General features: G+C 38.2%; 2 protein-coding genes across 2 annotated transcripts; both read right to left on the bottom strand.

The window, feature by feature from the left end:
- Nucleotides 1–1,040: 1,040 nt before the first annotated feature.
- On the bottom strand, nt 1,041–1,727 carry LOC125471062 (ATP-dependent DNA helicase PIF1-like). Its single transcript, XM_048570927.1, has one exon. The coding sequence runs from the start codon at nt 1,725–1,727 to the stop codon at nt 1,041–1,043; it is 687 nt and encodes a 228-aa protein (XP_048426884.1).
- Nucleotides 1,728–5,997: 4,270 nt separating this feature from the next.
- On the bottom strand, nt 5,998–6,408 carry LOC125471061. Its single transcript, XM_048570926.1, has 2 exons — nt 6,111–6,408; nt 5,998–6,014 (listed from the first exon to the last, which is right to left on the bottom strand). Exons 1-2 carry the CDS (start codon nt 6,406–6,408, stop codon nt 5,998–6,000), a joined length of 315 nt encoding a protein of 104 aa, XP_048426883.1.
- Between the last annotated feature and the right edge of the window lie 18,424 nt (nt 6,409–24,832).

The following is a 24,832-nucleotide window of genomic DNA, read 5'->3' as shown; positions in this document are numbered from 1 at the left end:
TGCGTGCGAGAGGCATTTTTGCATCACGGGCGTTACGCGCCCCTAAATGTGTATTGTGTTAGTTTTGTTCCATTGTGGTTGTCAATGTATATGCTTTAGAAAGTATGATACCAAGTTTGGAGGTGAGGTATGAAATCTAGAAGATGACTGCACCTAATTGGAAGCAATAAATTGAAGTTGTTGACGTGGATACTCTCTCACACACAGCAATGCCTATTACGGTGTTCTCAAGCATGTGCGAAAGACACTTTTTAAATCACGGCACGCTACACGCAACTTACACATTTTAGATGTATTTATATGCGAGGATTGGTTCAAAGTATAGAAACATAAAATAAAGGCGATTATCATCTCTAATAATACAGGCGGAATCTAAAGTATTTTGTCTAGAATATGTAAAAAAAAAAAAAAGTAATAAATAACAGAGAAGATCCTTATAACTTAGTTGCAACTAAAAGTTAAATAAAAAGTATAAAAACAATCCGAGAAATTTAATTGACCTTGATGCACATGACACCAAAAAATATAATGAACTCATATCATTTCGTCCTGTTGAAAATTTAATGCGTTTGGTTAAAATCAAATATTAACATTATTTGTAATTGAAGTGCATTAAAAGTTGAAAAAGGGAATTAAACATTAAAAGAAAGAATGTAACCTTATGTTGAATTCGAGGGAAGCAAAATATCTTTGTACACAACATTTCTTGTGAAGACTCCTTCGTTACCGTGTAACTCTCCTTTCTTTACCAAGACTTTTGTTGTAGACGCTGAAACTCCTCTTGATAAAGCCACGTACAATTGTCCATGACTGAATACGTGATCTGGTAGATAAATACCCACATTTGGTATTGTCTGCCCTTGTGATTTATTTATAGTTAGTGCAAAACTCAATTTCACTGGAAACTGTTTTCTCATCATTTCGAATGGGAGTCCTGCGCTTTCTGTGGTCTTTAAAGAGATTCTTGGTAAAAACACTCTAGTTCCAGCAAATTGTCCAGATAAGATTTCGGCATCAATTAGATTATTGTAAGCTCCATGTCAAGCCAGTCTTGTACCATTGCACAACCCCATCTTCAGATCGATATTTCTCAAAAGCATTATCGGGGCACCTTTTTTCAAAGTTAACTGATGAGGGGGCATTCCACCAGGTGAGATTGAATTCACGAATTCTTGTTGATACAAATTTCTCACATCGTCCTCAACTGAATCGAAAGAGTATAAGATATGTTCAATCCCCGAAAATTTATCGATGATCATTTTATTGATTTTGTCAGCATCCTCATATTTTGGTGTTATAATTGCTCTTTCCACCAAGTATCTTGCATCACATACATGACATTCCAAATCGGGGAAAACTTCATTAACCAATTGGACAATAGATTCTTCACCATTCCATGGAATAACCATAGATGATGGTAATTGCATCATGTCGTCTATCATAGTTTCTTGTTCCCCATTACCAACATGAAGTAAGAACTCTGAAAAGTCTTGATCATTGATGGATCTCATGTTATGCCTAAGACGAATGATTTTCACGTGTTCCCAAAATGAAGCATTAATCATACTTGCTTGCATCAATTCAGATCTTGTACCTTTTGGAACAACTGGAAGAACTTGTCGAAAATCTCCTCCAAAGATTATGACCTTTCCTCCATATGGTAGGTCAACGCCCATTATATCTTTCAACGTTCGATCGAGAGCCTCAAATGCAAACCTGTGTGCCATTGGTGCTTCTGAAGGGAAAATATGAGATTCATGTGGGATTTCTAGTGACTAGCATGCATATACAATTCAAAATTTATATACGAAAGCAACGGAAGCATGTCATACATTTTATCAAAGCTATAGTCATGCAAATCCCCTTCAAGATGCATAGGTTTATATATGATGCATCAAAAACAATTTATTGAAGAACAAAGTTTAGGAGTAGTTTTATACCTCTTGATCTAGATCTTAGACCAAGGATTGACCACCTCCAAGCTCTTTGCTCCTTGAACTCCTTGAGCCTAGCCTCCCTCCTTGCCTCCTCCACTTTGTTGAGAATGAGTGCTCCTAGGTCCTCTTCAAGTTTCCAAAATTGAAAACCTCTAAAGATCCTCACCCACTAGTGTAGTGAGAAGGATGAAGGAATAACCAAAGGGGTGATGAAATGATTAGCTAAAACTCCCCCATGGTGGCCGGGCCTTTGTTGTTAGAGAGAGTTTGATATTCTCTTCTCTTTTGTGTTTTGAATAATCTAAAACACACTAACTCTTCTTTCATTATTATGTTCCTTTTATTACATAAAGAAACAAGTCAACAATTGACCTTCTCTCCTCTCTTTGGCCGGCCATGTGTGTTTGGTTTGGGCTTTGGGCTTTTAATTATTTCAAGTCATCCAATGCTTGAATAAAAGCCCAATGGGTTTTGGCCCAATGGGCCTAATTAAACCCGAACGTTTCTTTAAGCCCAAAACGATCTTTATCGCTTTTATGATTTCTTTAGACTTTCTAAATTAATCAAAACACTTAATTAATCCAATTAATTATTTCCATCATCCATTAGTTACTCACTACAAGAGTGTATTGGTGAACAATCTTTTAGGTTCTAATTAGCAAGGCAGTGAGGTGATTGGCACCAATCCAATTGATTATATTTAATCCATCCACTTAGTGATTTAAAACTTACTTTTAATTCACCTTCTTCTTTGATGACTACATTTAATCATCTTGAAGAACTCACAAGCCATGAGTGACATCTAAACATATATCATGGCTACCCAAGCTAATGTAGAAGTTTATTCGGAGAACCTATTCAGTTGGAATTACAATGTAATTCGATCCTTCTCTAAAACAATACTCTCAATCACATCACTAGGGTATGGAATTTATAATGTCAAACCCCTAATGTGATTATTCCTTCTTATACGATTCATTTGAGACGTATAGGAACGCTTTCCTTTATTACGCTCGATACTTCGGCCGAAGATTCCCGAATCATATCTTAGAGTATTCATCCTTTCTTATCGAGGATTAGAGATTCCTTGTTGCGCATTCACTTGCCTTCATGGCTAAGTGGCTTAACCCCAACGATGCCTTGGACACTCGCGTATGGAATGACTTTAACATAATCAAAGATTAAGTACTTAACCACAAGACAACGACGATGCCTCAGGTCAAAGGATTACTTACATTATTCCAACCATTAGAGTTACTTGCTTGACATGTGAGTAGACCTCCATGCAAGTACTCTCGTTCGATTGTGTTCAGTGAACTCATTCCCTTAATGAGCACCTACATGCTTGTCTTAGTGTCGCTACACGAATGGGATGAGACTTTCCATCCTTCCAATTGAAGCGGACATAGTATGTACCAGTCTATGGATTGTCAGTATCCCTCCGACAATCCTTATGACCAGGAACCTTTTTGGACATGATGGTTATGAGAAGAAGGTCTCTGTAATCTAACATCATTAGGTTACTTCTTCCATCGATCCATTGTCCATGGATTCACTATTTAGGACATATTTTGTTCTTTGAGATAGTCCTAATTAGTATCTTTGCCTTCCGATGTATAAGAGTCATATATACATCAATTCATTGTCCTGAAAGGTTTCTTCCAAAGATTGACTTTCAGGGCATATTTCCAACAATCTCCCACTTGCACTAAAGTCAATCACTAGTGTATCTTATACATGCTAGTTGAGTGAGCTTATGCTCGTAGGTTAACTTGGTTATGTATTTAATCACCTTTTTTTTTAATTTAAAAAAAAAAGGATTTACTTATCAAATGTTTCTAAAACATTTTGATGATGTCTCTTTCTTGTGTTCGAATACTTTGATGAGACCTTGATTCCATGGCTTGAGCTATCGCCCCATTACGTCGTAGTATCCTAATAACGACCTTATGGTTTGGATTCAATCATTGGTTCTAAAAGAACCCCTTCCATTCAAAACACCTTTTGAAGCAGTTTCTAAAACAATATATCGACATATATTTCGTTTGTATTCTTTATACAAACTTTGCTCCAATCCTTGAGACCATTGTAGTACAATACTATCAATATATTCATACGATTAGTACTTCATTCATTATGAAGTTCCATTTGTTTAAAATGGATTATTTTCACTTTGGTTCATAACCTAAGTGAATGCACGCTTCTAGAGTCCCACTCTGATGTTCCTTTCTTAAAGGTAATAATACTCTTTCAGTTGCTATGGTTCTGATCTTGGGATATAGTAATATCTTAAAGTGACAACCCATGTGGTTTTTCACCTTTTGATATTTACTCACAAGTCCATACATGTGTCCCTTTTGTGATTTTATGACACATTTATTATAAGGGTTATGAAAGTGTTTTTCTATCATATAGTAAAATGCTTTCTTAAATCTTCAACATTTGAGATTTAATTTCCCCATATAACTTCCTTGAGATAGCCTTTGTTATATCAATAAGTCCAATTTCAAGTCTATACTTAAAATTAACCGTGTCATGTCTTGTCATTTTTCAAGTAACATCTAGGTTTGATCAAGTCTATCAAATAGACTTTATTCATATCTTGTTGCTCAAATTATGACATCACTCCCATTGGGCTTGTTGTAACTTAGCATTCATTCAAAACTTAACACTTAAATTTTCTTGATTTGAATGCATATTGCTCCCACTAACTTGTTTTGGATCTATTGACAATCATTGAGATCCATTAGCTTATTAATGATGTCTCAACAATTTTGAGACTATCAACAATGCTAGCTAACACAAGTTATTTAAATGAATCATTTAAATGGTGTCATACACCATTCTTCAAGTTTTAGTCATACTAAGACTTTAATGTAGTCATATAAGAATTGTCCAAGTCTTTAGTGAAAGCAAGGCTTCTACTAAGGATATAGAAACTCAACCATTCCTTCTAGGTGGTTGATATAATTCTTTATCAAAAAACTACATAGAGCGTTATAGTTACATAAGGTGACGAATTCGGATTGTCTTGTTGTTAAACTATATGTTGTGACTCATTTTGAAACTATTCCCTTTTGTTTCATCAACTTGTCCATATGCTTTGTTATTTAGCTTGTTCTCATAAAAGAGAATGATGGACAACTCCCAACATATAACCATTTTATGCTAGGTTGACGAAACCTACATTCAAAGACTATTTTTTAGAATGTTACACAACATAGAATATTAATGTTTTGTAGAGCTTGAGTCTTTTAACAATTAAAATTATAAACTCTCAATAATAGTCAAGTACTATTATTATTTAGACAACTATAAACCAATCATATTCAAGTTTATATCCAATTTCTCACCTCCCACTATTTCTCATGACTTTAATGAGAAATCATTTCATACATTCAAAAATTGTATAAACGTAGAGTATACGGGTTGAGGACATTGTGTAGTAGCTTTAAAACCTTTCAAGCTCATTTGTTTCACTCTTCACTAAGTTGATGTCTTGTTATTAAGTGACTAAAACCTTTAAACATTTTATTGATTTAGACACTTAAATTTTTGGTTTAAACACACTTGACATTTTAAAACAATTTTAAGAATGTCCAATTAATTGTTCAAAACTACTAATTGAATCAAGAGTGATCTTGATTATTGTGGTTTAAGTGATAACCATATAAGAAACGTTTTTCTTATTTCTAATATCATTATAATCATGTATCTCATCTAGGATACAACAAGACAATCTTCAATTCATAACATTACTTTAAGGAAATATTTTATTTATTAGAAGGCATTCATCACATTACATTAATATGATAACACAAACATTCACAATGTTTAACTTAAAAGGAATTATCTCTAAACATTTAGAGACTTATTTAAGTACCTTCAAACACTTAGGCATTAATAGTGGTCTTCCATCATATGAAGCCACATAATAAGTTCTTAACACAATAAGAAAGTTTAAAGACAATCTTTAAATGCCTAAACAAACTTCCCAAGTAGTAAGCAAAAAACATGGTGACCGAACCCTTCTCCACTCTTTTATTTGCTTGTTCTTCTTCTACTTAGCTCCTCCACCTACATACAATTATATAAGTGATTAGCACTTTATATCAAATATAAATATTTAGAAGATCTAACAATTAGAATTGAAGATAAGAACATAAACCATACCTTGTGGCTTGTCCTTAAGAGTTGCAAGGTATAACCTGCAATTCCTCTTCCAATGCCCCTCCTTTCCACAGTGGTGGCAAGCCCCCTTGGGCTCCATTGCCTTCTTTTTCTTCACTCCCCCTTTCGGCTTAAGAGTGGGTGACTTCTTCTCCTTCCCTTTGCCTTTGCCTTGCGGCTTAGACTTGGAAGAGGATGGCTTGTTGTAGGCTACTGCAGAAGTCCCTACAACGTTCTCTTTCATCATAGTTTTCTCAGCAGTTACTAACATGTTTAGTAACTCAGAGAGAGTATGATCCATCTTATTCATGTTGTAGTTCATTACGAACTGCGAAAATGAATCAGGAAGAGAAGCCAATATAAAGTCCTGGGCCAATTCCCCGTCAAGTGGAGTACCTAGGTTCTCCAGTTGTTCTATGAATCCTATCATCTTCAGTACATGTTGATGCACTGGAGCCCCTTTGACCATCTTGGTCTTCACAAGTTCACAAACAGTGTTAAAGCGACGGTTGCGCGTCCCTTCACCATATAACTCCGTAAGATGGAGTATTATGGAAAATGCACTGTCCATGCCCTCGTGCTGTCTCTGTAGCTCCTCATTCATGGAAGCCAACAGATAGCACTTGGCTTATGTATCATCCTCAACATGCTTGTCATACTTAGCACGTTCATCCTCTGTGGCCTCAGGGCCAAGAGGTATGTCAGGAAGAGGCTTATCAAGTACGTAAATAATCTTCTCCAATGTTAGGAGAATCTTGACATTACGATACCATGATGGGAAATTGTGCCCCTCTAGGCAATGTTTGTCGAGTATTTTCGCGAATGTGCTTCCAACCATATCTAAATACATAAACAATAAAATAAATTAGTTTAATTGTTGATTAAGTCACACGATTCGGGTCTTTAAACCGAATGACACCACCCACCATTTTTGGCAAATTCCATATCCCTCAAGATGGAATCCGGGAGATTTCAAAGAAAGCTCCTAGCAGGTTATAGGAGGCTCACTATTACCGAGCCCACCTCACGATGATACGATGTCGGCTAGCAAAAATAATAATGAGAGGGTACACTTACCCATTCACAACAACCTCTTGTGATTACCTATCTTATTGGCCTTTAGAGAATAATGCCTCACGATGATACGATGTTGGCACCATTTCTTCTTAGTTAAGTTCTTACCCACCATGCCGGTTTAGATAGGGATCCAAGTATAACCTCACGATGATACGATGTTGGTTACACTCGTTGCCTATTTTCACCACATCAAATGTCTTTAAATAGATTCCTCCTGAATATAAGCATGCACTTTGCACTCCCCCATGATAGGGTGAAGGCGGTGTACAAGTCATAAACGATTGGAGCCTACCATGGTGGAAGGCCACGAAAAAATGTTCAAAACACTCTTACGCTTTCAACTTAATATTGTATTTGATTGAGGGATTTTAAGGTCTCATCAATTTTATTTATTTAAACATATTCAAATAAATTGTCCTATTACAACTACTAGTCCAAAGTTAATGAAATAGTAGCATATGATATCCCCACTATTCGTTTTCATAAAACAAATCAATATCAAAACATTTTTCAAAATATTGGAGATATATATAACTACTAATTGAAATCATTATAGTTTAGTAGCGTATGATACTCCCACTATTTGTTTTGAGAAAAACAAATCAATATCAAAAACGAATTTTTCAAATATTGGAAGTAACTACTACTACTACGGTTTTTGCAATCCTTTGAAATTGGACTTTATAGTTATCTTAGGCTCTTGGATGACCATGGACTTATTGGGTTATTGCAACAACGAGCCAACATTGTTGAATAAGATCTCGGGGAGGTTGTGTCATTTTAATTACGTGCTTTTCAATCCAATTAAAACATTTTCATTGAGCCATTAGAAATGAAAGACAATCATTCATTGCTTATTAGGGCGTTGGACCCATTTAATCTTGAATCTCATGTCAAAACCCTCTTTTAGTTATGTCTCCTTACCAATAGTTAAAGAAACTCTAGTCTAGCACTAGAGGGAATCAACTAACTAAAAGAGTTTAAGAAGTAATAAGAATTACAAACCGATTTGTACAAATTCCTACAAATTACACATACTAAGAGGGAGAGATAGATTAATGTCGAAACGTGACAAGGTCCAATTGAAACAGTAATTAAAACACATTCCCAAGGTTCAAACAATTTGATTTTAGCGCCTTATCTCATAGCTCAATTATCGTTTAAGGCATAAGTCCATAGTCACCCATTTTCTAACTACTTAATCATATTAAATAATCAAATGGAATGCAACATATAAACAATTAGATTTAGTGCATATGGGCATAATTCAATGATGAGTTTAAACATTAAACAAAATTAAAATCAAACATTTCAATTTTTAAATAGTAGGGGTCTCAATGCAAATATGAAAAAGTTAGGGGTCAAACCATAAATACTAAAAGTAATACCAAACTTTTCATGATTACAAACCACTTGAGTTGGCCGGCCAAATGAGGGGGGAAGTGGGTAGGTCTCACCCACCTTGCATTATTTCAACATAAAGAAGAAAAAGAATTCAAATTATGCTTGCAGTTGATTTTGCTTTAAGAAAATTAGGGAAAAAGTTTTAAAATATCCTAAAGAAGTCTAGGATTAAAAAAACCTTTTGTAATAAATATTGATGATAAGAATATCATCCAAATCCATAAAACAATTTATGAACTTAAATAAAACTATTTTCAAAAAACAAAACCATGAACACCAAGAACATAATCAAGAACTTCAAGAACACATTTTTCTAGCTTCAAAGTGTGTGTGTGATGATGGAGGAATAAGTGCATGTGGTTGAATTGGTGGTGAATGTGCATGATAAAGAATGGATTGGGCTGCAATGGTGTGTAATTGGTGTGTAATGATGGAGGAATGGTGTGTAATGATGTGTAATGATGGAGGAATAAGTAGGGCTGGGTTCGGTTTATTTCGGTTTGGTTTTTTCTTAAAACCGAAACTGAACCGAAATTTCGGTTCGGTTCGGTTCGGTTCATTTTTTTTTCGGTTTTTCTCGGTTCGGTTTTTTTTCGGTTCGGTTTTTTTCGGTTCGGTTTCGGTTTTTTTTCGGTTTTTTTTTTTTTTTTTTTTTTTTCCTCCAAAATTGAAAAAAAAATGGAAATATGAAAGTTCACATTTTCAAGCACATTAGCAAGAGGAATGGTCAAACTTAGTCCATTTTCTTCAATCAACCAATGAAATTGTCTCCCGATACTCAAATCTTCAAGTTGAGCACACGAAGAAACCACCCCAATCATTGTAACTTCATCCGGCATCACTCCTTCCACCTCCATTTCCCGATAAATCCTCAACGCCTCGCATGCCAACCCACATCGGACATACCCATTAATCAAAGAATTCCAAGAAACCAAATCTCTCACACAACTTTCATCAAACACCTTCTGTGCAGCCTCCAATTCTCTGCACGAAACAAGCATATGAATCACAGCATTGTGAACATAACTTGCGAACAAATCAAGCAGATGGATCCAGATCCAAGACACGATTAAAACCCACAAATCGATCACCAAAAAAAATACTTTCACCAATAAAATCAATCAATCAAATTAACAACTTTACAATCAGATATATAGATACACAACAATATGTATAAACATATGAGAGAGATAGAGAGAGAAAGAGAGATGTAGAGAGACAGACCTGATGATGTTGATGAACGCTAGAGAGAGAAGCAGAGGACAATTGGAGGTTGCTAAAAGAGAGCTAGGGTTTCCCAAACCCCTCGTTGTACCCTCCCTTGCAGAAGCTCGACTCTTCCCTCTCTCTCTGATAACAAAATTAAAGCCACCATACATAAGCCCAAAATTAAAGTTGCAAAATTTAAAAATTAAATGTGTTTAATTCCGTTTATAGCGAGTGAATTCAGAGTCTGAAGTGGATCAAAATTGAGGAGAAGTGGGAGATATAAGGGTTTCGGAGATGAGATTGGACTTACCGGTGCAGATCGAACAAGCGGGTGTGAACGCAGTGGAGTCGAATAGAGTCGAGCAGAGCAGTGCAGTGCAGAGGAGAGCAGATCGAGAGGTAGATCAGCCAGCCGACATCAAATGCTGTGGATGGATTATGACTATCTAATGTATAAGGGCGTCTTTGCGAATAAGCAAAATAATATACAGCCTCGAGAGAGAGGAGAGAGAGGAGAGAGACTGAGGGAGTACGCAGCAGAGCAACAGCTGGCGAAGCAAGAAGAGAGGAGGAAAAGTAAGAATCCGAGGAAGACGACGAGGACGAAGACGAAGACGACGAGGACGAGTCCGAGGAGTACTCAGACAACGATGAGGACGAGGCCACCATGTCTCAGAGAGAGAGGGAGGGAAAGAGAGTCTAGAGAGAAGAGGCAGGCGGCCAGGGGAATGAAAAATAAGGAGGAGGAGGGAGGGTTAGGGTTACAACAACTTAAAAAATTAAAAATAATCTCACAAATCCTGGAGGCATGAGGGTTCGAACCCATGCCTCCATGCTTGTAAAGTTTCACTGAAACCAACTTGGCAACAGGTTCTGTTTTGTTATGATTGTATGACTAAACTATTTATAAATATTCAAAAAAATTATATATATATCGGTTCGGTTCGGTTCGGTTCGGTTTCCGAGCCTCAAAAACCGAAACCGAACCGGTCAGATTCGGTTCGGTTCGGTTTGACAATTTCGGTTCGGTTTTTTTTTCGGTTCGGTTTTTTTCGGTCTCGGTCCGGTTCGGTTTTCGGTTTTTTTCGGTTTTCGGTTTTTTGAACCCACCCCTAGGAATAAGTGCATGTGGTTGAATTGGTGGTGAATGTGCATGATAAAGAATGGATTGGGCTGCAATGGTGTGTAATTGGGCTAGGGTTTAAGTGCATGAAATGGACCCAAATTGCTCCCCCTTGCATGGCAAGGAATGGTGTTTGTGTTAAGCCCATGGCAATGTGATTGTAATTGGGTTAGGGCCATTGTTTTGTGTCCTCAAGTGCATACAAGGCCTTCAATTTCATCCAACACTTGGGTTCCAAGAATAAGCTATCCATCCTTAGCCCAATAGTGCTCCAAAAAGGCCCCAAAACACTCCACAATGCATCCTTTCGTCAAATATGTCTTATAATCCTGAAAACACACAAAAGAAGCATAAAGAACTAAAATAACTCAAGAAACATAACGTAAATGTACGAGAACAAGCTAAGTAAGTCGCCTAAATATGCTCCTATCAAACTCCCCCACACTTAACTTTTGCTAGTCCTCGAGCAAAACAGAATAAAAACAAATAAACAAAATGACACTAAACACGTAAAACACAACCTACACCTTCCAACAATCGTTTCAAGGATTTCCAATGCACATGACAAGTTAAAAATCATTATTCCCACAGAATTTAGCCATCTTTACCCTTAAGTACATTCTTAATCATAGTCACCACATACTAGTTCGCAATTAAGCATTTAAAACCATGTTTTGAATGTAGTAACATGCCTTAGAGAATTTGCTCAATTCCTTTCAAGATATGCACTCAATTTTCACTCAGATTTTCTAACTACACACCCTAATCTAGTCATATGTGAGAAGATTGATGTAAACATGAAAACGAACACTCACATATATGTATCACAAAGAATGCAATTTCTGGAGTTAATAAGCATGTTTAGATATGATCTCATGAATGGAATGCTACTACTTAGATGCGAGAACCAGTGACACCATATGCTCATACCAAGTTCAAACTCCACAAATTGAAACACATAACACTCAAGATAGAAGTCAAAGGGTTGTAACGGGGCTAGGGTATTGGCTAACAATGAAAGGTGAAGGATAAACAAACATTCTTAAAGCAATAGTGAGCAAAGTATTGAATCAGGCACTTAGAATTCCCTTAAGAACGCAGAAGTCAACTTTGAACACCCAAGGGAAAGTCACACAAAACTTAGGGCCATATTCACTTTTTGGACCCTTTCTTCAACCATCAACGCTCGTGAGTTCATTCTTACTTATTTCTTTTGAATCTCAAAACATACATATAAACGTAAGAACAAACTTTTACTCCCCCACACTCATTTTCTTGCATAATGTACTCAAAAGGAATTCACTTAAGTCATGCTCACTATACTTTAAGAACAAGTGTATAGAAAAGTCCTACTCTAGGCTAGGTAAGGGGTGATGCGGGTTAACAAAGAATAAAGGCTAAACAAAGCTCAACGGGGGTAAAACTTACAACATATACGAAAATATGGGAAGTGAGGCTATTTGGCTATGGTGGCAACTACACAACTTCATCTTGATATATGTTATGCAATTCAATGTCATGCTTTGAATGAAACGGATATAAGTTCTAGCATTTAGTTCTATCATGATACAATTGCATTCTAAGTAGCAACCAAGCAAGGAATAATGAGATCATGCAACAACTTTAGAAAACAAAGAATCACAGAAAATGACTCTCCAAAGAACATTTAGGCTCAAGTCTCACAAGGTTGTAGCGTTTGTTTGAGTTCCTTCCTTCAAGCATGTTACAAAAACAATTTTTTTTTTCTTTTATGATTGCATGTGAAGTCATACATTATAACCATAACCAAGCATATACCAAGAGTAAATCAAACTTTTCTCTATGTTCATAACTCTTTTTAAAAGTCATGCAATTACAAACCAAATCCTTATCATTGTGTTGGAAGGTACCCTAAGACACAAACACACAAAAACGACTCAAAACACTCTTTTTAGGCTTTTCAAAACATGTTTTTCAAATTTTTATGTGATTTTCGGAGTTATAAAACAAAACACACTAAAACAGTTTAAAACAGTGAGAAACAACATGTGAAGTGATAGGTGATAAAATCCAACGAATTTGCATCAAATAAACTTAGTTACCCCCCCACACTTAAATCAAACATTGTCCTCAATGTTTTAAGCTTAAAACACACCAAACAAAAGTAAGCACATAAACAGCAACTAAACATACTAAACATAGCAGAATGTATCTAACAAGAGAAGAGTTTAGAGATGCAAATCTGAAATTGGAGTGCTTTCTCGGCCTTCCTTTGTTGACCACAGGCTTCCTCTTGAACTAAGCTGGAGATTCTTTTGGTTTCCTCCGATCGTTGATTTTCCTTTGTGTTACTTTTGAACTGGGTAGCAGGATTCTTTTGGTCTCCCCCGAAGGTCTGAGCTTCCTCCTCTTATCTGTTTCTTTGTTCAATCTCTCCAATTCGTATTGAAGAGGTTAGAGGATAGCTCAGCAAAGCTAGGTAAGCAACCAGGGAATAGAGTCTAGATAGACTCCAAGTGCCGGCTGATTGCTTCTTTCACTTTGCCATGCAAGTAATATCAAGGACAAAGGAAAAGACAGGGAAAGAGCATGATATGAGATACCTTTGCTTTCGCCCTTGATGATATGAAATACCTTTGCTTTCGAGGAGGCAACAAATGAATCGACATGCTTCGATACACCGTTTCCTCTTGCCTCCTTTGTTCTCCGGGCCTTTGGTATCTTCTTTGGGGGATACATCCATGGTTGAAAGTGTGTTCTCAAGAGAAGGAGAAAACTGAGCATGTTTGTGCCGGTTGGTTGCATTTACATTCTCGGCCGAGAAGGAAAATCATGCGCTTCTGGGTGTATGCCTTGCCATGAATGTTGATGTATATAGGAATTGTAATGGCAAGTGGCAATGCGGATGCAGAAATTACCTCCACGCGTCTTCTGAAAAGCCGGGAGCTTTTGACAAAGTGGCACACGCTTTCTGAAAAGCCTGGAGCTTTCGGCTTTGTCACCCACGTTTGTCGGCTAAAGTGTGCAGCAGATTTCTCGCCTTCCACGCGTCTTCTGAAAAGCTGGGAGCTTTTGACAAAGTTACACACGCTTTCTGAAAAGCCGGGATTGCGTCTGACGAGCTGGCGATCTTTACGCCGGAAATTCCGGTTTTGAAGAGTGGTGTCTCTTCATTTCTGAATCGGTGAACGCCTCTCCTTTAATAGAGGTGATCGATCACCTCTATCTGCACACTTTGAAGACTTCCCAAAAATCATCTTTGGCCCGTCGAGATTTTCCTTCATCCAACCCTTCTCTTTTAACTTCTTGAACAATGGCTAGCTCATCCAACCCATCGAACCTTTGCTTAGATTTGAGTCTAAGCAGTGATCCGGTCGCGCCTCGTCAGGGTAAGGTATGGTGCCCGTCTTTCTTATCTTCTCATGGCCCTCTTACAGATGAGGACTCTGTGATGACGGATCCCACAACGGCTACGATAGTGGCTCGGAACCTCCTCACTCCCAAAGACAGTCAGCTGCTTTCAGGACGGTCCGATGAGTTGGCCGTTCAAGAATCCCTGGCTCTGAGTGTTCAGTGCGCTGGATCTGTGTCCAACATGGGCCAACGCCTTCTTGCTCGCTCCCGTCAGGTTGAATCCTTGATGGCGGAGGTGGAGAGTCTTAAGCAGGAGATCAGACAGCTTAAGCACGAGAATCGAAGTCTGCACGTGCTTGCCAACAATTATTCTACAGGCATGAAGAGGAAGCTTGATGAGCTTGATGACCGTCAAAAGCTTGCGGCTTTCTTCCAAAGGCACATTTTTCCTGGGTCATCCAGCGTTCCACCAAGGTTTGGGGCCTTGAATGATCTATCTTCGGTGCCTCCCGCTCCGATGCCTCTTGCTCCAATGCCTTCTGCTCCAATACCTCTTGCTCCGAGACCTCCAGCTCCGAGACCTCTTGCTCCGAGAGTGTTGCCACGTAGTGGGGCCTCACGTACACAACCTTTGTAAAGACTCCATCTTTCTGCCATGTTTAAATACAATTGTAATTTATCAAAAAAAAATCAATGAACAAGCTTTGTTTTATTTACTGTATTGGGTTGCCTCCCAAGTAGCGCTTTCTTTTACGTCTTGCAGCCGGACGAGTACTCTCTTCAATCTTCATTTGAGCCCATGGAATGGAAAGGAATGTCTTCCACCACTTGCCCCACACCATGCTCGTAATATGGCTTCAACCGATGCCCGTTCACCTTAAATTCTACGCCATTCCTTAAGCTTTTTATGTGGACTGCAACATAAGGTAAAACGTTAGTAACAACAAACGGGCCAATCCATTTAGAACGCAACTTACCAGGAAACAAACGTAGGCGAGAGTTGAAAAGTAACACTTTCTGCCCAACTGTGAAGGTCTTGGTTCGAATCATTTTATCATGGAATGCTTTGGTCTTGGCTTTGTACATCCGGGCATTCTCATAGGCTTCATTCCGAATCTCCTCAAGTTCATTCAATTGGAGCTTCCTATGAACTCCCGCTGCATCTATGTCTATGTTGAAAGTCTTCACGGCCCAATGTGCCTTGTGCTTTAACTCTACGGGCAAATGACATGGCTTACCATAGACGAGCCGAAAAGGTGACATCCCAATGGGTGTTTTGTACGCCGTACGATATGCCCACAGTGCATCATCTAAACGTAAGCTCCAATCCCTCCTTGTTGGTCCAACGGTCTTCTCCAAAATTTGTTTGATTTCTCGGTTAGACACCTCGGCTTGGCCATTTGTTTGAGGATGGTAAGGTGTGGAGACCTTATGGTTGACATGGTACTTTCTTAGCAACGCCTCAATGGTCCGATTGCAAAAGTGAGACCCTCCATCACTTATGATTACTCTCGGCATTCCAAACCTAGCAAAAATGTTAGTTTTCACGAAATCTGCAACCACCTTAGAATCGTTAGTACGGGTGGCTTTTGCTTCCACCCATTTAGAAACATAATCAACGGCTAGCAAGATATAAGTGAAACCATAAGATGGAGGGAAAGGGCCCATGAAATCAATGCCCCAAACATCAAAAATTTCAACATTAAAGACAGGGGTTTGCGGCATTTGGTCCTTGGTACCTATGTTACCCATTCGTTGGCAACGATCACAAGACATACAAAAGATTCTAGCATCCCTAAATATAGTCGGTCAATAAAAACCACACTCTAGAACCTTGAGGGCAGTGCGTTGTGTGCCAAAATGACCACCACATGCATATGTGTGACAAAAGCTTAGAATTGAGTGAAATTCAGAATCATGCACACATCTACGTACAATTTGATCTGAGCAATACTTCCACAAATAAGGGTCATCCCAAACATAGAAACGTGCATCATTTTTAAGCTTATCACGTTGGTGCTTGTTTAGTTCATTTGGAAATTGTTTAGCCACCAAGTAATTCACTAAATCTGCATACCATGGTTCACTTACCTCAATGGATAGCAGCTGCTCATCGGGAAAAGTTTCAGGGATAGGTACGGCATGTTCATGCTCCTCGTGGATCATTCGGCTTAAATGGTCAGCCACTACATTCTCGCTTCCTTTCTTATCCCGGATTTCAATATCAAATTCTTGAAGAAGAAGAATCCAACGGATAAGCCTCGGCTTTGCTTCCTTTTTCGTGAGCAAGTACCTCAAAGCTGCATGATCAGAATAAACGATTACTTTAGTACCAATTAAATATGAACGGAATTTATCTAAAGCAAAAACCACAGCTAGAAGTTCTTTTTCCGTCGTGGAGTAGTTCAATTGGGCATCATTGAGAGTCCGAGAGGCATAGTATATGACATGCGGCCGCTTGTCTCTTCTTTGTCCTAGAACAGCTCCTAATGCATAGTCGGATGCATCGCACATGAGCTCGAACGGAAGGCTCCAATCTGGAGGTACAATAATGGGGGCCGAGACTAGCTTCTCCTTGAGTTGGTTAAATGCCGAATTACACTCTTCATCAAACTTGAATGGCACATCTTTTTGAAGCAATTGGCAAAGAGGGTTGGACATCTTGGAGAAGTCCTTGATAAAACGCCTATAGAACCCTGCATGGCCAAGAAACGAACGTACCTCTTTAACCGAAGTAGGAGAGGGTAAGTGACGTACAAGGTCTATTTTTGATTTATCTACTTCAATTCCTTTTTCTGAAACAATATGTCCTAAAACTATACCTTGTTTCACCATAAAGTGACATTTCTCCCAATTCAAGACAAGGTTAGTTTCAACACATCGTTTCAAAATTAAGGTCAGATTATCCAAGCAATTATCAAATGAACTCCCAAAAACACTGAAATCATCCATGAAAACTTCAATGATCTTTTCAACAAAATCGGAAAATATACTTACCATACACCTTTGGAAAGTGGCCGATGCGTTGCATAAGCCAAATGGCATGCGACGATAAGCAAATGTTCCAAAGGGACATGTGAATGTGGTCTTCTCTTGATCATCCGGGGCTATCACAATTTGGTTATATCCAGAGTATCCATCAAGAAAACAGTAAAAAGCATGACCGGCTAACCTTTCGAGCATCTGGTCGATGAATGGCAAAGGAAAGTGATCTTTCCTAGTCATGGCATTTAGCTTCCGGTAATCGATACATACTCGCCATCCAGTCTGAATGCGTGTAGGCACGAGCTCATTCTCATCATTCTTGATAACAGTTACTCCGGACTTCTTGGGAACGACTTAAACTGGAGAGACCCAACGGCTATCGGAGATAGGGTAGATCACTCCGCAATCCAAAAGCTTGATTATTTCCTTCTTCACCACTTCCATCATCGGACGGTTGAGACGGCGTTGAGCCTCTCGGGATGGCTTAGTCCCCTCCTTAAGAAGTATACGGTGCATGCATGTGGTAGGGCTTATTCCTTTAATGTCGGCCAAAGTCCACCCTATGGCCGTTTTGTGTTCTCGCAGCACCCTCACAAGCTTCTCCTCCTCCATTGCCGTGAGACTTGATGAAATGATGACGGGCAATGTTTCGCCTTCTCCCAAAAACATGGTGCCTGAACCTCTTCCAGAAGAGATCAAATCCACGAGCAAAGCAGCACCTAAAAAACAAGAGTGGCAAGCCATGCCTAAAAAGCAAAGCAAAAAGGGCAAACCGTGCCATCTTCAAGCAAAGACGATGACGAGCCTGCTAAACTGTTGGAAATGTGCCCTAAAACTAATCATATGATGATACTTTACGGACATTTCAAACTAATGTAGTTTAAATGTAAAGGGCAAAGATTATTGTTTGAGCCGTCTCATATAAATGTTATATGCTTAAACGATAAGTCCAAGGAATATGTGATTGGAAGAATGCGATCTAAAGAAGTTAGATTCATGAGACCATTCTTTTGTTGACACATCCTAAACGTTCCTGATCATAGGATTGTCAATTGGGCATTGACAGTCCGTTAAGATCAGTACGTGCTATGTCTTCTCTCAGGGAGAGTGACTAGTCTCGAGTCATTGGTGTGTGTGACATCAAGACAAGTACGTAGGTGCTCAATAGAGAATGAGTTCACTGAACACGATCAACGAAGAATTCTCATATTCATGTCACATGAGAACTCATGGTTGGGATAATGCAAATTAGTCTTTTGACCTGAGGCATCACAGTTGTCTTGTGGTTAGGTCCTTAATCTTTGATTATGTCAAAGTCACTCCATCAGGAGGGTGTCCATGGCATCGTTGGGGTTAAGCCACTTAGCCATGGAGGCAAGTGAATGCGCAACAAGGGATCTCTAACCTTCAAACTGTTTGAGGGAGAATACTCTATGATATGATTAAGAATCTTTGGCCAAAGTATGAATGAGATTTAGGAATGTGTTCCAAATCACATTCAAGGTAATCATATAAGCACAAGACTCACATTGGATAGTAGACATGAATAAACTATCAATCCAAACAATGTGGTCGAGAGTATTGTATTAGAGAAAGACCGTATTGCATTTGTAATCCTAAAACTGAATAGGTTCTCCACCTCTTCTGATTAGCTTGGGTAACCATGACATGCTGCTAGGCGTCAACCATGGTTTGTGGAAGCCCTAAAAGTGTATTATCACTAACGGGAGAATTGAAAATAAGTTTCAATTCACAATCGATTTCAAAGAGTTTGAATCGCCCACTGCCTCGCTAAAAGGAACCTAATGGATCGTTCACCGAGTAAGGTAGAGTTTGAAGAAACAACGGAGATGAGTAAGAATAATTAAATGGTTTAATTATTTATCTAAGGCTAGGATTAATTAATATGTTAATTAATCAAACGAATAAGTTCGTTAAAGACCTCGGGTTAGTTTTGGGCCGCAAGGCCCAATGGGATTTGAATGTCAAGCCCATTAACTCAAGTTGTATGACAACTGAAGGAAAATTTGTGAAAAACATGTTCATTTAAGCAACATCAATAGCATGCAATTAACAATTAAAGGCGGAATCATGCTTGTATGCACTTAAAACAAAACATTTACCCATGAAATTCAAAGCCTAGTAGATAGGTGAACCAAGACTCAACTCAAAACAAAGTGAGTTGAGAAATCAATACCTTTGTAGATTCCTCTTTGCATAAGCAAAGGCTAATCACTCAAAGAGAGGGCCTTCATTCCTTGCATCTTAGATCCATGGATTTGGATGGATGAAAAGGTTTCTCCAAGTTCCCAAAATTGAGAACCTCTAAGTCTCCACACCAAGGTAAGATTGAAGAAGAAATGAGTGACCTTGAGGAAGTAAGATTGCTAGATGTTTTCCTCAAGGGTGGCTGAAATTTTAGAGAGAAAAGAGAGCTTGTGTTCTCATCCTTTCCCCCAAAATAACCCTTAATGAATTTTGGCTATTAAGTCACACTTATACCTTAATTCATTTGAGTGGCAAACTTGTAAATAAGTCAAAACCCACTCTTTCTCTAACATGGCCGGCCTTAGGGATTTATTGGGCTATTTGGGCCTTTGTGAATCATTATTCATTAAGTTGTCATACAACTTAAGTCAATGGACTTGACGTTCGAAGCCCATTGGGCCTTAAGGTCCAAAACTATCCCGAGGTCTTTTAACGAACTTATTCGTTTGATTAATAATCATATTAATTAATCCTTGCCATAAATAATTAAACCATTTAATTATTCTTACTCATCTCCGTTGAATCTTCAATCTCTACCTTACACGGTGTACGATCCATTAGGTTCCTTTTAGCGAGGCAGTGGGCGATTCAAACTCTTTCAAATCGATTGTGAATTGAAACTTACTTTCAATTCTCCCGTTAGTGATAATACACTTTTAGGGCTTCCACAAACCATGGTTGACGCCTAGCAGCATGTCATGGTTACCCAAGCTAATCAGAAGAGGTGGAGAACCTATTCAGTTTTAGGATTACAAATGCAATACGGTCTTTCTCTAATACAATACTCTTGACCACATTGTTTGGTTTGATAGTTTATTCATGTCTACTATCCAATGTGAATCTTGTACTTATATGATTACCTTGAATGTGATCTGGAACGCATTCCAACATCTCATTCATACTCTGGCCAGAGATTCTAAATCATATCATAGAGTATTCTCCCTCAAACAGTTTGAAGGTTAGAGATCCCTTGTTGCGCATTCACTTGCCTCCATGGCTAAGTGGCTTAACCCCGACGATGCCGTGGACACCCTGATAGAGTGACTTTGACATAATCAAAGATTAAGGACCTAACCACAAGACAACTGTGATGCCTCAGGTCAAAAGACTAATTTGCATTATCCCAACCATGAGTTCTCATGTGACATGAATATGAGAACTCTTTGTTGATCGTGTTTAGTGAACTCATTCTCTATTGAGCACCTACGTACTTGTCTTGATGTCACACACACCAATGACTCGAGACTAGTCACTCTCCCTGAGAGAAGACATAGCACGTACTGATCTTAACGGACTGTCAATGCCCAATTGACAATCCTATGATCAGGAACGTTTAGGATGTGTCAACGAAAGAATGGTCTCATGAATCTAACTTCTTTAGATCGCATTCTTCCAATCACATATTCCTTGGACTTATCGTTTAAGCATATAACATTTATATGAGACGGCTCAAACAATAATCTTTGCCCTTTACATTTAAACTACATTAGTTTGAAATGTCCGTAAAGTATCATCATATGATTGGTTTTAGGGCACATTTCCAACAACAACTTGAATAAACAAAGGGCTTGAAAGCCCAATAAACCCTATGGCCGGCCATGATTAGAAGAATAGGGCTTTTGGTCCATTAGGTCACTTATTTGAAGGGACTATATAAAGGACTTTATAGCCTAAAATTTACATATGGTAATTTTTGGGGAAAGGATGAGAACACAAGCTCTCCTTTCTCTCTAAAATTTAGGCCACCTTGGAGGGATCATCTAGCAATCAAACTCCTCCAAGGTCACTCATTTCTTCTTCATTATGCCTTGGTGATGAATCATTAGAGGTTCTCAATTTTGGGAACTTGGAGAAACCTTTTCATCCATCCAAATCCATGGATCTAAGATGCAAGGAATGAAGGCCCTCTCTTTGGGTGATTAGCCTTTGCTTATGCAAAGAGGAATCTACAAAGGTATTGATTTCTCAACTCACTTTGTTTTGAGTTGAGTCTTGGTTCACCTATCTACTAGGCTTTGAATTTCATGGGTAAATGTTTTGTTTTTAAGTGCATACAAGCATGATTCCCCCTTTAATTGTTAATTGCATGCTATTGATGTTGCTTAAATGAACATGTTTTTCACAAATCTTCCTTCACATTCATCATCACACACCCTAGCTATCATTCACATGCAATTCCAGCATGCATTCACATGCATTTCCAGCTCATCCACACTCAATGTCGTGGCTACCCATCCCATTTCCAGCTTTCACATGCATTTTCAGCACCATTAACATCTTTGCCGTGCATTTCATACCCTTTCCAGCTCTCACTCTTCATCATTGCAGCCACCTACATGCATTATTTATTAACCCTTCATCATGTAGCCAGAAAATCAGCAAGAAAACAGCCTTGCCGTGGCCTTCACACACCATTCCAGCACATACACACACCTTGCCACATGCAATTCCAGCTTTCACATGCTTTCCTAGCTGTTTTTCCATCATTAACTAGCCATATGCATCCTAAACAAACAGCCATATACACCTCCATTCCTCCTATAAAAACCCTTGCATTCCCATTCATTTGTGATTAAACAATACCACAACAACACACAACACAACACAAAGATCCATCCTGAAATTCCCTTGCCATGGCCTCCACTCCATTTCTATCATTCTTCTCTTCTATTTCCACCACTCCCCAACCCTCCAAAACACTATCCAACCATCAACCTATCCTTAGACCTTGTGCCACAACGAAGAGGAGGAGAAGAGTGCCTAAACGTTCATACAATTCAAGTTTGAGTTGTTGGAATTTTTAGGTGTTGCTTTTCCTCGATTTCAAAGTTTAATTTCAATTCTCTTTGTCTTGTACGTATGAGGAACTAAACCCCCCCTTGGCTAAGGGGGGATTCGAAATATATGTTTATGCTTGCAATATGATTTGATTACTTCTAATTACGTTTCATAAGTTGTGAATTCAATTTGTTTAACTGTTTGATTGATAACTTATTTATGTATGTTTATTGAGAGTGCACGCTTAATTTTCATGCATGAATATGACGCTAGAATATAAGTGAGTTTCACCTAATAGTTTTGAACTTATATTCACAAGTAGTGGAGGTTGCTTATAAACAATCGCGTTAAGTAAATTCTTGGCATAAGTTTCATGCAATCATAGTAACGAATGCCTCGTCAACACTTATGGTTTTCAAAGAACTTAATGATTCTTGCTTGTATCTCTATTATGCAATTCATGTAGGGAACTTGTGGGGAATGCTTTGGGTTGTCGTATGCAATCATCCAATTCATTAACTTAAGGAAAACTTGACGGTTAATTTAAACGGACCTAATTGACCCGGGGTGTTGAGAATTCATGGTTTATTGAAAAGCAATTAGAAATCATTTTGTATGCAAGTATAACATGTGTGGAGATGAACCCCTTAGCTAGCTTCCCATCCATTCATTTCCGTCAAATTCGTATTTACAATTTGTTTTCTTTCCAATCTATCCATTTTAGTTTGAATTCATCCAAACCTCAATCCCCCCCCTTTTACTTTGTTGAGTCATAGTAGTTAGAAATCAATTTAGTTTGTGTTTTTAGAATATGGTTTAATTTGGTGTCTTATATTGTGTTTTTACGTTTTTGAGTCAAATCCAAGTGATTAACAATCCCTCCTAATCCCCGGTCCAGAACGATCCCTACTTACATACTTACTACAATTGATAAAAAGAGGGTTTAATTTGAGTGCGTATAATTCTCGCATCACAGAGAGGTGAGGGAGAGGGGGGATCCAAATGGTGGTGATGATGGTGTGGTCTTTGTGGTTGTTGTCTGTGTATATGCTTGCTGGAGATGAGAGAAAAGGGTAGAGATGAGAGAGAGAGTTCTAGAGGGAGAGATCACGGTAGGGGAAAGAAAAAGGGCACCACATGTCAGTCATGTAGAGGCCTAAAGTGAAGAAATATCTCCGTTTGTGAAATTACCAAAATATCCTTACATTTCGAATTCCGTAATATCTTGTTTTTGTTCCAAATTCAAATCTGCTTGTACCCATGCGTTCCTAGCGACTAGCACTACGAGAATATACTACAAGAATGTTTCATACATCTTACAATCCATTGGTCAACGAAAATCAACATCCTTGCCTCTAAGGGCATTTTCGTCAATTCATACTTTTAAAAATTTATAAAATCGTAGAATTAGGGACGGGTTGTCACTCTTTACCTATAGTCTATTATAAAAATAAGTAAATAAATAAAACTTAATTTTTTAAAATTTATTATAATAATAATAATAATACAATAATACATATTTAATACACAATATATACAAACTATGGCTATTGTATTTTATACTAAGTATTTTTAGTACTTTAAAAAAATAAAATCATTAAAGTAACTTTTTTCTTAACGTGCCGAAACAGGTTACCTGCGTGTCATCCTCGTGTAAACTTGTTAAGTATCCGTTATTAACGGGTTCTTATCGTGTGAACCGATAACGATCCCATTAGTTATCGTGTTGATTCGAAACCTGTTATTTTCATGTTATTTACGAGTTGTGTAAGAAATTATCAGGTCTAGTTCAATGACACTCAGTTCAAACTTATAGACAACTTTCTACTTTCAAGTCCAAAGTGCACTTATATTGTTCCAATTTAATTATCCAAACCTAGTACTGTGGATGATATCGAAGCATAGGTTTTTATCTTAAAACCATGCACTAATATTATTTTCAACTTAACCAACGAGGCTAACTATCCTAGATGGTATTGGGTATAGGATTTTATCTCAAGACCCTGATGCAATTATAAGTGAACCGCCTGGATTTAAATCTTAAGTTATTGTTTTCTCCTCCGACGTAGGACTCGCTTCACATCCTTTTAGCGTTCAAATTAGTTTTGGTGGTTGGAAACAGTAATGTTTAAGTTGGACTGTAATATACACACACTCTAAAATTACCGATGTGAGCGTGCATGCTTGTACATGTAATCAAGATTTACTTTCAAAAATATTATTGTATAATAAATATTTATTACGTATTTAAAAAAATATGTCGTTCATGGAACAGATGATCGACAAGTGCTAAATTAACGGCACGAGAGAATCTCTCATGTGCTAATTAATAATATACCAGACGCGTGGTTGATGCGTCCCTTTCAGCAAAAGTAACCGTGGACCACCGCCGTCCCAGTTTGCTTTTCTCAGCTTCCCACTGCGGTATCGAGTCCGGAGTCCGGAGTCCTGACAGATCGAGCAGATGGGGACACAATTCATCACCAACCGGCCTATAAAATTTAAAACCTCTGTGGCCACCTGCATGCTCTTTTGTTCTTTTCGTGAT

The sequence above is a fragment of a genome, unplaced genomic scaffold (assembly GCF_019419815.1).
Source record: "Pyrus x bretschneideri cultivar Hongxiangsu unplaced genomic scaffold, Pyrus_bretschneideri_v1 Contig56, whole genome shotgun sequence".
Classification (NCBI taxonomy): Eukaryota; Viridiplantae; Streptophyta; class Magnoliopsida; order Rosales; family Rosaceae; genus Pyrus; species Pyrus x bretschneideri.
This window is presented reverse-complemented; position numbering and strand designations above follow the sequence as displayed.

Coding starts and splice junctions, on each gene's coding strand:
- LOC125471062 (XM_048570927.1), bottom strand. CDS start 1,727: ATGGCACACAGGTTTGCATTTGAGGCTCTCGATCGAACGTTGAAAGAT.
- LOC125471061 (XM_048570926.1), bottom strand. CDS start 6,408: ATGGATCATACTCTCTCTGAGTTACTAAACATGTTAGTAACTGCTGAG.